Source organism: Apteryx mantelli, chromosome Z (genome assembly GCF_036417845.1).
Source record: "Apteryx mantelli isolate bAptMan1 chromosome Z, bAptMan1.hap1, whole genome shotgun sequence".
Taxonomy (NCBI): domain Eukaryota; kingdom Metazoa; phylum Chordata; class Aves; order Apterygiformes; family Apterygidae; genus Apteryx; species Apteryx mantelli.
The window spans coordinates 28,398,160-28,413,273 of NC_090020.1; the positions used below are offsets into that span (position 1 = coordinate 28,398,160).

General features: G+C 38.4%; 1 protein-coding gene across 1 annotated transcript in view; it reads left to right on the top strand.

Annotated features, from left to right (window-relative positions):
- PCSK5 (proprotein convertase subtilisin/kexin type 5) overlaps positions 1 to 15,114 on the top strand; it is a 259,883-nt gene that overhangs the window by 201,936 nt on the left and 42,833 nt on the right. Inside the window, exons 21-24 of the mRNA XM_067315277.1 lie at positions 4,790 to 4,892; positions 8,234 to 8,370; positions 10,369 to 10,566; positions 10,913 to 10,981. Of these exons, the coding sequence (XP_067171378.1) occupies positions 4,790 to 4,892; positions 8,234 to 8,370; positions 10,369 to 10,566; positions 10,913 to 10,981 (507 nt within the window). The remainder of the gene's footprint in view (positions 1 to 4,789; positions 4,893 to 8,233; positions 8,371 to 10,368; positions 10,567 to 10,912; positions 10,982 to 15,114) is intronic.

The following is a 15,114-nucleotide window of genomic DNA, read 5'->3' on the forward strand; positions in this document are numbered from 1 at the left end:
GCTGAAGCTAGACAAATTAAAATTAGAAACCAGGTGCAAATTTTGTATCACTGGCCAAAATTTAGGGGGAAAGGAAATGTTACAATCTCCATGTCCTAAAATTTTCTAGTTAAAGACACACTTACTTTCTGGAAGCAATAATCTATAAGGCGTTAGACTTAATAGAGGGGTAGCTTTAAAAGGAATTCTTAGGCTGAATTTTAAGGGCTTGTTTTACGCAGGTTAGTCTAAGTCCCTTATGGACTTAAACTTTAAGAATTAAACTTCTTTAGCAAAACTCAAGGAGTTGGTCCCACCATCTAGTCAAGATAAAATAAAATGTTTCAAGGGTGAACATGGAAAAAGCAGAATTCTTTCTAAGACTGAATTCTCTCAGTTCTTGCTGTTGATCAGTGAGAAGTAATTTTGATCTATGTTTCTTCATCTGCTCTGTGAAACCTCTGTAACTCATAAGACTGCACACAAAAGCCCGCATACAAAATCTGTATACAGATTCTGGTGAGAGTAAACAAGCAAAAGGGAGGAAATAAGCCCAATTTTTAGCTGATTATAAAGAAAAGCCACTGTGGCAACACTGTGCAAGATAACCAGTGAGCATTTTAAAATTAGATTAAATGATGTTTTGATTAAGAATGGGGGGTAAGTAACATGTGACTTGCAGTGACCAAATCTCATCAGGGTTTACAAGAAGAAGATTCATTTATGACTACCAGCACATGCAATGCTGTATATTTCCAGGTATACCTTGCAAGGATATTCACACCCTGTACTAGCTGGTCACCATGTGCTGTCAGTGAATGGCAAAGATTTTTGCAAGCAGGAGAGAATAGTAGATAGTAAATAGTAGATAATAGATAACAGCCATACACTTGATACTGGTTATGCAAAGACATAGCAGCATCCTGGGAGCTGTGCTGACTCTAACTTGATGACCTCACTGCAATTAATTTTCTTTTGCCTCCTTAAAGGGATATAATAGTTCTTACCTCATTTTAAAATGCTTCATATCTGCTGATAAGAATGTGGTGTGAAAGTAGGTTCCTGCATGCAGTTAAAGGCACAACCCACAACCTGACACAACCAGATGAGGAATAGAAGAAATGTTTTAAACTAAGGACAGAAAAAAATTATACATAAAAATCTTCCAATTACAGGAAATTAAGTCAGTTAATATAACTAACTCCTAAAATACCTCAGTTCTTTTTTTTTTCATTTATATATATACATTCCACCCACAAAAGTAACAACTAAATGAAGATTAAATCTGGGAGGAACCCAAGTGACTAATTGGCGTTGCTTGGACTAAGGCACAGCTGAGATGCATTGCTGGTTGTATATTCCTAGTTATGTACATTAGACAGATAATGAATTATTTAATCTGAATAAAGAAAAAAAAGAGTGAGAGCTTTGCTAAATGGCACTTATCTAGCAAGATTTGTAAAGAAATTTATAGCCCACAAGGAAGTCTGGCAAACAGTTCAACTACTCTGTGGAGTGGTTTAAAAATCTTCTTCAAAGCTGCACTTCAGTGTTAACTCTTTGAATATCTACAAAAAAACTGTTCTAATAACATTTAGTGACAGATCTAGAGCTGTAGATGTGACCTGCAATTCAGAGGCCCCACCATATAAGTAATTTGTTATGCATATTCTTATAACAGTGTGCTTTAAAATGCTCCAACTCAGAGAATAAAGTCAGCAGAGAAGTAGCCTTTCTGGCCCTATTCCAGGGCAGCTGAAATGAATTACAGCATTTCCAATGAAAGAAGTAACAAAAAAATAACAAAAGCCTTTTAAAAGTCAGCACTTTTACCAGGTGGAAGGATTTGAGTTGGCATAACAGAGGTGTATGAATTAGTAGCTCAACTCATAGGGATAAGCATACAGACAGTGGGGGCAAATAAAAAGAAGGCAGTAGGAACTGGAAAACAACAGGGTTTCTGAAAACACATCACAAAACAACATCAGAGAAGCAATTATTTAATAACGCTGCACAGAGAGATTTCAGAGTCATTGAAAGCCAAAAGTATAAAGCACTGAGCCACCAGAACTTGCAATAGGAAGCATTTCCTAATACCGTATTTTTTTCATGTTGTGTATTATCCAACAAAATGCATAGAAGAAAAGAAACTGAACCTCTGAGAAACTCGATTATTTTTCTATTGAAATATGTATGATATATTAAAATCTCATAAAGTCATTTGAGATCATGGGATTCCATCTTATACCATCTGAATACATGTTGAGAAGAGTCAAAGAGACCTACATTTAGCAGAAGTTGTTGTTACCCCAGTGATCTACTGAACAGCAGACCAGTCTTTTTTCCTAGAATGTGAGGATTATAAATACTCAATATTGTGATATTTACTGATCAGGACAAAATTTTCTCTTGGTAACTTTAGGATAAATGCAGGATATGGTTGTGTTCTGCATCAAAAAGTTGTACAATTTATGCTGTTTTTGTCATTAGTTCTTTATAATGTAACCTATCATACAATATATAGTATTGTGACTCAGAAGAGCTGCAACAATTCAGTGGAACTTGGTCAGTTTACATGATTCAAGGTTTGGCTATATGGGCATAGATCAGATGCATGAGATGTATGGAGATACAGTTATTCAAAATCCTCTTTGAGGTCTTGTGATAATGAGTACTATAAAAATGTGTGAAGGTATGTACATACATATGTATACTTGTACACATAGCCACCTCATCTACATGCAAACAAAAGGTATTTTAAAAGAGATACAATACATGGAAAGTCATTACTGAACAGAAATGCAAGAGTCAGGAAACAGTCTAATGCTGCCTGTAAATCCCTGAGGACAGAACAGTGTATTATAGACAATTCTAAAGAATTCCGCAGTGTATGGAAATCCTACCTTGCAAAATTCCTCATGAACCAAGACCGCCCAGTCTCTTTCTCTGACATGTTATATCATTACACTTTTCACTGGAGTGGTTAACCAAATTTGGAGTGTTGTGGGTAGCTGCTATTAGCGGCAGAAATAATAGTAGTGTTACGTTTTTTTGAAGGACACATTTACTTGCAAAAATACACAGATTTCTGTCTCCCTGAGCTCAGCAAGAGACTGTTCATTTGCTCCCAGTTCTGAACTTCTTCCCAGTTAGCACTGATCTCAGACCAGCCTCTGAGGAACACACTCCTTGTGCTTTATATGGCTTTGTCACTTTGGGGCTTTGGGCTTGACTTTGACCTTTTTCCTAGAAGAAATGGGAAAGATACAGACCTTCACAGACTGAAAATCTACATTTGTATCTATCTTTTGGGTACCCCAATCTTGGCCCATGGTTGGCTGGAAGCTTCAGTTGCTATGCTTTTTTAACTATACCATTCCCTTCGCCTTAAGCATGGCAGGCACTATCCTAGCTTGTATGTCATGCCAGGGATTTCAACTATTATGAAATTTGTTAATACAGATTTGTATGAAGCAGAAAAGCCAAGAGACAGAGAGCTCAAATAACAGTATTTTATAAAATACCTCTTTCTTTCATCTCTTTGTCTACTTGCTCATATGGTCTCCTTGCTCTTCAATATAAGGAATTCATCTCAACTGAGATCCAAAACCAAGTCATTCCCCAATCAGACTTTGACTCCTAAAATTTGCTGCATGTGCCAAATCTGGATTTTGCAGCAACAATTCAAGTGGAAAGAGTTTCTCCATCCTGAAGTGTCTGTAGAAACTGCAGGCTTTACGTATGCAGGACTCTCTGTCCACTCCCTTCAGCTACTTAAGGATGAAGAAGCTGCAAATTCTCTCAAATATCTAGACTTGATTAGACAAAATTTTCCCATAACAAACTAACAAACAACACACTCAATCTTGGGTTTTATAAATCTGCTTGATAAATTGATTTACTGTCCCTGTGCAATGCCTTTCACAGATGCAGTATTCATGCGACTTTCCAAATGGCTGTCTCTGCTCTGAGAGTGATGAAGAGCACAGCTATGTAGATATGCAAACTTTTTTTTAAGGATTATTCAATGAATAAAGAGGTGAACTGTACACTACAGCACCATAATAGCATTACTGCATTCTTGATCTGCAAGTGTTTACATGCTTAGCCCCAGGTTTAAGACACTCATTTATATAATACAAGATCTTTTCAAGTCCAGGTGGGCACTTGGGCACCAAAGTTTCATTCACTCTAAATGAGAGCTGGGTGTGTAAATCTCTAAAGTAACTACAGGTCTTTCAGGAGTGGAGGCACTCCTGGGAGGCATGGGATGGGGGGCAAAAATGCTAGACCTAGAGGTTTTAAGAGTACCACATCTCTGACTCATGGAAGCTTATTCACGTCCTTCTGCACACATAACATACCCCACACTCATGACCAGCACACTCTTCATACTGGAGCTTGTAATCATGAGGATGCTGCAGATGCACTGGAGAAATTTAGGTAATGAATGGCTCCTGGATAGCACTGTTGTTGGTGTAACTCTCCATGGTGAATATTAACAAAGTCTTTCTCTGATTGATGCAAGAGAAATAGCATCAGCCCCAACAATAAGAGTCACTCTCCATCAGACTTGTATAGAAAAAATAAAAATTAAAAGGCCTATGAACTTCTAATTCTGAATATCCCAGTACCCCAAGGGAACAAACACTTGTTTTCTTCATGCCACAGTGAAACATGTTTGTTTCAGGAATTCAAAACAGATCTAATTCCTTTTGCTTATTAAATTTATCAACATGCTTTAGTGCTTTTTTTTTGTTAATATGAGATGTTGATCTGAAATAAACACTTGATTTTTTTTTTCTGCCAGGGGAATATCTTGATGATTTCCAGAAATGTCAGTTGTGCGAAGTATCCTGTCAGAAATGCATTGGACCTGAGCCGGATGACTGCATCAGCTGTCCAGGCACAAGGTATGTGTCTCCTATCACCATGTAGCATGAAGGCCTTATATCAGGATCTGCAGAAGTGGCTGCACAGTCTTCAGCAGTAGCTTGCAGACTCAGATGACGAGGCAACTGATGAATATGGCAAACAAAATCATGGCAAGAAAGTGAGAAAACAAGGATTATGTGAACAAGACCAGCTGGTTACATAGACAGTCAATATTTACCCAGATGGTTCCCACAGGTATAGAAAATTTTCTTCAAATAAGTGAAGTGAATAGTCTTCTTAGTCTCTTCAAATAGTCTTTCCTTTATTGTCATCCATTGTCATCCATTCAAAGTCATAGTCCCTGGAGTCACAACGGGTGAATTCAGGTGACAAGAGTCTAGGGGTATCTACAGTTTTGCACAGCTGTGGAATTTGGCAGAGCAAATGAATTCAAACACTAAGACAATCAGGTAATTTGAGAGATTTTCATAGCACCTAAACATAGATCCCTACCTGTTAGCTAGAAGGCTAATTTTTCTAGGTTCCCACAAGGAGTGAATGGAACAAGAAAGAGACTCTTCTGCAGGACACTGCAGATCAGGCACATGTTTAGGTGTACTAGCACCTGATGCTGGAGTCTATTGCATTTAAGCCCATGTCCTATATATTTATTTAGCTTTATTTATCCTATTTGTTTATTTAGGTTTATTCTCATACCAATTATTCCAGTTCTGTTGCTCTGGATTGTATTGTAGCCCAGTGGACATTTACACTGATATGAAGTTGGAATCGGGTCTTGTATGACATTTTCTTACATAGAAAAAACATCCCCAACTAATCCCACAATTTACAATGCGGGAGTCTATGATAAGACCTTGCCATAAAGGACTTTACCCAATGAAGTCCAGACAAATTCATAGCTGAGAAAACAGTACTTATTTAAGGTGCGTTACATCAGAAATGGCATCAGCAAAGGAAGTCTGGGCAGAATTTTGGACTAAGAACTGAATTGTTCTGATTCAGAATTGCATTAAATTAGACTGGGTTTCCTATTTTGTGAGTTTTACCCAGAGATATATGCAAAACTAAGAAGGTACACAGCAATGTAGTTATAATGCTATTAGGCAAAACCACATACATGTTTGCAGTGATGAAGCTGTCTTGAGCCTCTGTGACCTTATGGAAGGGTGCTTTCTCCCCTGTAGTAAATCATTTAGCAGTTTTCAATTTTTACATCCAAGGTATCCACAGACTTTTTCTGCTCCCTCTGCACATTGTGGAAAGCTATTAGGAAAAGTCATTATTAAAAGAAATACTAATAAAGAGAAATCTCAACCAGAAGCTAAAGAATAAATCCTTCCAGTGGACATTACTTTTTATTTACTGGGAATAGACCTGTTCAAATGACAGACTCTCCTAAGTCCTGTAGCTCTTCAGAGCTTTAAATAGTGTCTATTGAAGACAGTAATGAGTGGCTGTTAGATAACACGAACCAAAATTCAGCAGTGGAGCTCTCCTACAGGGCAACAGCTTTCCTTTTTGTAAAGGATGAAAAGATTGGGGGGGTATGGGGGAGGACATTACTGAAAATCCCATGAAAATGAAAACACTGAACAATCCCTGTTCTTTGCAAGAATTCAGCACTAGGCACCACCTCATTTCATAATCAACTCACTGTCAGATCATTTTCTTGTTTGAAAATCCAAAATGTTTTATCTGTTTTTAAAACAGGAGGGAACTCTAGATTTTTGTCCAGCCAAACAGTGATTTTCATAAAATCCCTCTTTCTCTGTTTATTGTTTGAGCTACAGAGGTTAGCTATAAGATCTGACCTGCTGGTGTCTGTCATCAGCAGCAACATAATGAAAAGCAAGAAAAATGTACTTTACCACTGTGTCAACTGTTTGTAAGAAGGGCTACCATTTCAGCGAGCACATGTGATGGAATACAGTCATTTGTGCAGGTCATATAAGCACAGCCCAGCTACCTCCAGGACTTCTGTCATGGTGTCCCATTTGCGCAGAAACTGTCCAGTGTGGGCTGCAAACCACACGAAGAGCTGAATCTTAAACTTAATGCAGGCACATCTATAGGAGCTACAGTCTGCATCTCACTCTCAGGCTCCTGGGCTGTATCTTTGCTGAACACCTCATACACCCATACAAATCTCTCTCTGTTTCTCTCCAGCAGCCTGCATTCAGCCTCACAAGCCTTTTTATCAATTCGTAAGTTGTCTTAGACACTGATTTGTTATAAACACTTCAGGAAGGCTGTTTGTGTGATAGCATATTCCTCCATCTTCACACCTCATAAGCCTTGTCATTTCCAATCGTTAAATTTTAGATGGTTTCAAAGACCATTTGACAAAATTGGTTTTAATCTTTGTGGATATTTTTCCCCTTTTCTTTCAGAATAAATCTCACAATGACCATAGCAACCCAAATTTATGATATTATAAGCATTCTTTAATGATACTGGCTGGCTTTAAGGAACCTTGCATTATTTTAATATTACAGAGAGCCTATTGTTCCCTAAGCATATAGACAACATAGTCTTAAAATCTGTATTACGATCCTGACTGGGAAAATTGAGTCCCAAGTCCTCAGACACCAAACTGGTGAAAGAAAAAAGCAGTTGAGTGGGAGATGACAGTCTCTCACTTTTTATTTTCTTATTTTCTTGCAAAATATTCAAAACATTTTCAAATTCTAGTCAACTTGTTTTATATTCTTTTAATTGTCATATTGTTACTGATGCATTTCTCCATTTCCCCCAAATAGATTAAAATTTTCAACACATAAAAAGATTCTGTAGAAGATATTTCATTATCCAGCAAAAAAAAGAAAACATTTAGCAGCAAAACAGCTAAGTGTTTGCAGAGATGCAAGTCTGAAGAGACAGCTCCTAAAGGCTTCAGTCCTGCCAACATTCAGATGGATGTTTGACTTTATGTACAAAGTCATTTCACTGAAGCCATTGTACAGCTCAAAGCAAGCCTTTATAGTAAAACTAATAGAAAACTTCAGCAGACGGATAGTTCTTTCACAGAGGAAGACCTTTTCTTGCTTTCTTTCTAACAGACATAAGGGAACACTTCAGAGGTTGTGGTATAAGGACATCTAGATATAGGACCAAAAGATGATTTTTCTGGCAAAATAATCTAATTCATCTCTGAAATCTAAGATCCAAGTTCAAAACACAGCTGACCTTTTACTTCATTTTAGCAAATTCTATAAGATCAGGGAAATGAAGGGGTAAAGTGCAAAGACTCTAGCAAGTAGAACAAAGGAAGAATATCTTGTTTTCTTGTTGGTTTGTTTTAAATTTAAAGAACAAGATGTTGCTGAATATGTAATTCTGCCTCCCTCTGCCCCAAAAGAGCCTTTGATGATGGTCACTGTGTCATGCAATGCCCCAGAGGAAAGTTTGAATTTAAAGGACGGTGCCATTTGTGCCATCACACCTGCCTGGATTGCAGTGGGAGTGAACCTAACAAATGCACCATTTGTGGAACAGGTAAGAAATATTTCATCTTGCAGCCTTTTCCCCTTGCTGGGCCTCTCAGCTTCCTTTCACCTCTGCTCCCAGGGCCAGTTTTTAGAGCCAATTCAGTACGTAGTGCTTTTGCTCCTGATCTGAATCGTAATCTTGTTTTAACCCTGAAGGGATCTTGGAATTCAATTTCTTTTCAAAAGTATTAGAAAACAAGCTCTACAGTGTCCTTGCATCTTTATGCATTGTCCTGTGTATATTTTGGATAGGACCTATCTTAACAAGAACAATAATAGGAGAAAAAAGACAGAAAACCTACACAACCTGCTTCTGGAAAATAAAGCACGACACCCACCTCCTCCAGCCACTGCACAGTATATGTTACACTGAAACAGAGCAAACCTGCATGCACAAGTAGGCAGGAAGCCAAGGTGTTTTCCAAAATATCTGCCTGGAGGCGACTGTGGGGTCCACCACAAACTGCCGTGACCCTATGGCTGTGTAGATGGAGCCTGTGAAGAGAAGGTTATCACTAACACACATCTAAGTATGTCTTTTGCCACATTTTTATACAGATTAAGTTGAGACAGAGGGTAATATCGTTAACTCTGTGGTTGTCACAGAAAAGCAACTCTTCTCCTTTTGAAGAGCAGTATTCTATACATTAGGAAAATTACTCCCTCTTGCCTCTCTAATGCCTGGTGGATAAAGAACTTGAGGGTTATTACATGCAAGTATCTATGAATTGCCTAAAACACCCCTGGAAATGAAGAGTATTTAGGATTTAACTTCATTTCTTTTCATAAAAAAGAATTTTTGAAGAGCTTGTTCTGAGGACTGACAGTAGATTCACATCCTTTTCCTCTCAGGAGTTATTTCAGATTCAGTCCTAGTGAGGAGTGACCCAGGTTTTGCTTAGCAGTAAGTGTCCAACTTACAAGAAAATACTAGTACGACTGGCATTAATTAGTTGTACTGACGATGAGACTGCAATTCTAATTTCAGACTCTGCAAATGAATAGACAAAGGCTTCAAACTCTAGGTGAGACATGAGAGGGAAGTTCGTAAAACTGTTCCTCCAGTCTCTCCCTACTGCTGTGGATAGCAATATAAATTATCCACAAGTGGAGACTCCGATGAGAGTCACACCCTGAGGAGACTGGAAAAGCTCACTCTAAACATTCATATATGAAAACTAAAAGAAACAAAGTCTGAATTGTTGCTTGTACAATGTAGCAGCTGTTCACTAACATAGCTGCTTTCTTTGAAGCTACAGAAATATAATAGCATAAGCAATCACTTTGAATGCTCTACATTTAAAGCTATATAATACCCTTAGCACCTTAACATATGTAATTTATACTGTAGAGTGGCCTATAAGAAAACTGCCCATGTTACATCGCCAAGTGCACTGAGTTATAGGTGTTTCCACAGGTCTCATTCGGAAGCATTTCAAGTAGGACACCTTCCAGTTACCCCATCCACTAGAGAATGCTATTGCTGTGATATCAAATAGAGGCACATTTGTGCTTCAGATTCAAATCTAAACTTTTCAGAGTTTAGCAGTGACTAGGACGAGGATTACAGTTTAATCCACTATGGAAACAGACTGATCCTTCTCAAAGGTGAAGTGGGTAGTTTTGCTTCCATAATGGTGACTTTATAACTACAAAACAAATATTTTTTTGGTTGGGGAGACTTCTATGTTTGCGGCAAGGCAATATTGGGATCCCAGTAATGGAAATCTCTTGACCTCTATTTGATTAGATTGATGGATGTAAATAGTACTTATTCACTAACGTAACATTTTTTATGCCATAAATCTCCCAACAATGTGGAAGAGTTTGGGGTTCCAAAACATTTTCACATTTTAGCTCATCTGGTGTAGAACTGTATAAATGGTGCAGTTAGTAGGCAATATTAATTACCTCAGCTAAAGGACTGGTGCTTAATAACGCTGCTTTTTCTGCCTCAATGTCTCATCTGTTACTGAGCTCTTTTCCCTGTTTGTTTGCCCCACAGATAGGAGAGGGATCGACCGGTTCTTCTATCACGGGGAATGCAGAGAGAGCTGCCCTCCCGGGCACTACCACTCAGAGCACGCCTGCATGCCCTGTGCTGCTCACTGCGAGGTGTGCCTGGACACCAGCCGCTGCCAACGATGTTTCAGAGGATACTACCTAGCTCAAAACATATGTCAGAAGCACAGCTGTAGAGAAGGTAACCGTCCGTCAACAGGACTAATAAATACTCTCTTCTACTCTATTATGTAAATATGCTAAAGGATTTTGGTTCCTGTTTTGGAATGCACAATGCACAACCTGATGCTGAGGTCCTTAAACTCCAGCTCTGCTCCTCTTCTGATATTATGTTAATGTAAAATAGGAGTATTTTCCTCAAATTGAGTAGGCTTACACAAGAATGAACTAGAAAAGAAATTGTTTCAGATCTTTCTTCTGTTTGGACATAGATAAAGATTATTTTCAGGATTCTTGCTGAATGCTTTCAAATGTTGGCCTTCCATTTATCTAGAATTAACCCAAAATTGGGGGTTTTCAAAACACAGGTGAAGTAGAAGACCCTGACTCTGAAAATTGCATACCTTGTGCAGATGGATGCCAGAACTGCAAATGGGGTAAGTATTGCTTTTATGAACCTTTCTCCTTATTCTTAATGTAGGAAGAAATTATTCCTCCACATCTCTGATCATGAGCTTTTGCACATGCTATTGATCAGGTAGTGAATGCTGCATCCTTTTGCCAAGCAAGCTGCATTTTTCCCAGTGTATTTATTCTTGAACACCAATTCTACATTCTAGCACCAGCATGAATAAGAATAAGCTTCTGTATTCATTTAGTTATTAATCTTTGCAATACCACATTAAGACTGAGAGGTTTATGACTTCTGAAGCTATTATCAGATCCAGAACTTTATCATAGAGGTTCAAAACTTACAGGCCTGAAAACAGATTATCAGATTGTACTTTTTTCTTTAAAGAAACAATATGAGGAATTTAAATTTCATTCTAGAGCAAGTCACTCAAACAGCAATTCTACAGCCATAAAAAATTCTAAAACATTGGTTCATTTTTCATGCAAGATTAAAAATAATGTTCTTTCTCAGCATAATATGATGCTGGGAGAAAGTTTTTTGTCCTCAGATAAATACCATTTATCTTGTTGAACTCAATTCCTCAAATCCATATTGTGTAAATGTAAGTGGATGCAAACTAGTACAGCTTGTTAGCTCTCAGGAGCTGCTTTTGATCACAGCAGTTCACCTTCACAGAAGCTTTAAAATGTTCAGATGACATTGCAAGTCATTGCTGCCCTGTGCTTATGTTAAGAAAACTATTTTCTGTGGCTATATGGACTGGAGTACAACTGGTAAGTAACTCAAGAGTGAGGGACAACATATATTTAAAAAGGCCATTTTTGAAAGTGCTAAAAGTAGAAACAACCAGGACCACCCATCTCTTGGCCCCAAATTCAGACAGATTTGCACAGAGGACTTCATATTGAGCCCTTTGGTTTCTCCCAGTTGCTGCCTAACGTGTTTTGGGGCCTGGTAGAACTGGTGCTAGAGTCAGTACCAGGAGATTGAACGTTGCTATCCCGATAAGGGTGAATACTGGGAATGAAAACTCTGCCTTTTAGCAGAGAAAAAATGGATTATTTTGAAAGCTGTAAAGAAATTACATTGCCACAAAAATAATTAAAAACAGTAAAATTTCTAGGTGAGAAAATATGGAATATGATACATTTAGTTTTTCATCTTTACGGCCTGCTACGGACTTTCTTTCTAAAATTAAGAGAATTCTGCATGATTTTGCAATCTCACTTTGGCTTATCTTTCTTTCAGCACCACTGAAGAATTTAATCTGAGTAAAAAGTGTAGAACAGGAATAGGACAGGCATTCTAGTGCTATGAACATTTCTATTAGAAGTGCAGCAGAAAGCTCTGGGGAACACTCTATTTAAAAAAAAAAGTAGGAAGGAAAATGTAATAATCACAGCAATTGGAATCAAAATTATATGGTTCATGTCATTGAAAAGTACAAATATAAATACATTTAGTGTACATTTATAGCTTTGCAAAAGAGTCTAAACCATTCGCTCATATAAAATCACCAGGCACCTGCTGCTTGCTGAAGTGCTTTGAGGTCCTTTGATAAAAACTAAGCTAAGAATAATTATCTTCAGTTTATGCTGGATGTTCAGTTATGCAGGATGACTGATAGAAACTGTATGAAATAAATAAAAAAGGAATATGAGACTGTTGTAAAATGTACATGTAAAAGGTACTGTTACATCTTAAACTGTGAGCAACAAAATGCCAATGGTTATTTTACTGACTGCAAATTACAAAGGTTAGTTGATATTTTCTTCTGTTTTGTAGAAACAGATAAGGTTTTAAGAAGAGATATAAATGCTAATTAAGACAACTGAACTGACTGTTTTCCTAGTAGCCTGCAGGACTAGTAATTTCTGGCCAAAAGTTTCTTTCACAGAGCACCAGAGAACAGACTGAACTGCTGCCTTCGGTCTTGGGCAACGTTGTCTGGTTTTGTACAGGAAAGAAAATGAGTAACATCTACTGTTTTGACCTGCTGCCAGCTGCCAGCAGAACAGAGCAAGTAATGGAGGCAGGATGGGTGTGAAATCTCTCTTCTTGATCAGTACTGACCTTACTGATATATTAAGACGCAGCTATTATACATTTATGTCAGTCTGATACTTTACATCCCACATCAGACATTTCAAAGAATGTAAAACCCTCCCATGTAAGTAAAATGTTAGCAGAGCACTAGGGAACCCCACCAGCATGGGGATGCTGAGGTGAAGGACTGACAGTATTTGTAACACTCCCTGGGATCCCCAGGGAACACAGTGAAATCCATATGTTTTCCTCCAAGCCTGGTGCCTGCTTAGTTTCAGGGCTACGGTGGGGCAATGCAGAAGTCAGACCAGGTCTATCAGTAAAGACAGACACAGTCAGAAAGACTTAATCAAGGCTAGGTGTAGTCTTTATGGTTTAAATACAGATGATACATTTCTTTCTTTTTCACTTCATGAATTCTGAGGTTGCCCATATTTTAAGGAGATGAAAAATCTTTAGAACTCACAAATACAATTCTGCCTTCATGCACTGCCAAGTCCTGGAATACAAACAACAAGAAATTTGCATTAGACCGCACTGATCCCTAAAGGGCCCACAGCTTTGTCTATCCTGTGCCAAAACATGGCCATGCACAGCAGGGTTCACCTCCCTACCTTCTCCTGCCCACAGGCTCTCAGAAGCACCTGGCTGTGTTTGCTGCCACACTAGCCTACTTGGTATGTTCAAGCACATGTCATCCTGTGAGCTGTTGAATTTGAAATTTGAAAGGGAGGGCCAAAGACAAGTCTTAAAGGTGACTTTGGTAGGTTTAGGTAGACTTAGGTAGGTTTAGTCTTACACCTTGTTTTCACATATATTCCTAATGCTGTCTAAGCAAATATGAACACAAAATTGGACGGACAAAGCCTCTCAGAAAACATGCTGAATAAATTTCAAGCCACACTTCCAAGATTATGTTTCTGACTTTGGTGCCTCTGGTCTGATTACCCATTTTGGGACACTGTGAGCTTTATTCCTAGAGCAGTGATCAGCTTTTGCTCCTTCTGATGCAAATAGATCCATAGGAACTGCAGGTTTTCATCACCTGTGGCCATAAAACCATGACTAAGTTTTAATGCCTGGTCTTCTGGTGGTCACCAGAAGACACCATGAAGTCTACAAAATCAAGTCCAAACCATTGCAACATTTCCTCAACAGAAGCAGGTTTTGAAAGGGAAAATTCTGCTGAAGCAATGCAGTTAAGGAGGAGGATTTTCTTTGTGCTGTTGCAGCAACTACATTCCACCCTTCAATGAGAGTTCATTCACTCCCACATTTAGATCTCACTTCAAAATGTCACTCGTATTTTCTCAAGTCTCTTAAAACCATAAAGAACTTCAGAAACTTTCTTGAGAGTTAACCTTAACTTTTTAGAAAGCATGCAGCTATAAGCCCTTTCAGGACAAGAGACATGCACTGAGGTAACTGCAGAATTTGAGCCATTAATTATTTTAAAAGAATTCCAGAACTAATACAATGCCAGAACATAACAATGCTGGCTATTATTTGCTGCACCTAAAATTATGGCACATGGACCAGAGTGGTTTCTCAGCCAGTTTCACCTCTCTTTCCAATAATACAAATTGTATTTGCCCTTTTGCACCTGCCAAATGAACACATAAAATCTGAGTATTGATACAGATAACAAGTGACATAAATGTCTGTGAGATGCACTACCTGCTGACCTGCACATGTACACTTCACAGGCAGAACTGCCACATCATTAACCAATAATGTTAAATATGAGCACCTAGTCCATGGAAGAGTTACGTATTTGTAGCCCATCAAGCCCATGCAGTCATTAAGAAATTCACAAGAATCAACAGAATACTTCTTCCTCTCAGGATGGAGTGTGAAAGTTGCCCAAATTTGTGTGCCTTTCTGCCAGTGTCCTCCAAAATGGAGCCCCGTGTTCCTGATCCAGTTTACTTGCTTGCTGATTCACTTCCACTCACCTCAGCCAACTTGCAAAAGTATGACATGTTGCAATATGAGTACTTCTAAGGCTTTCCAGATATTACCTCATCTACTTGTAGCAAAACATCATCCGTCCCACCACATGTTGACACATCCAGGGTTCTGCAGAGAGCAGCACAATGTGGCTCTTGC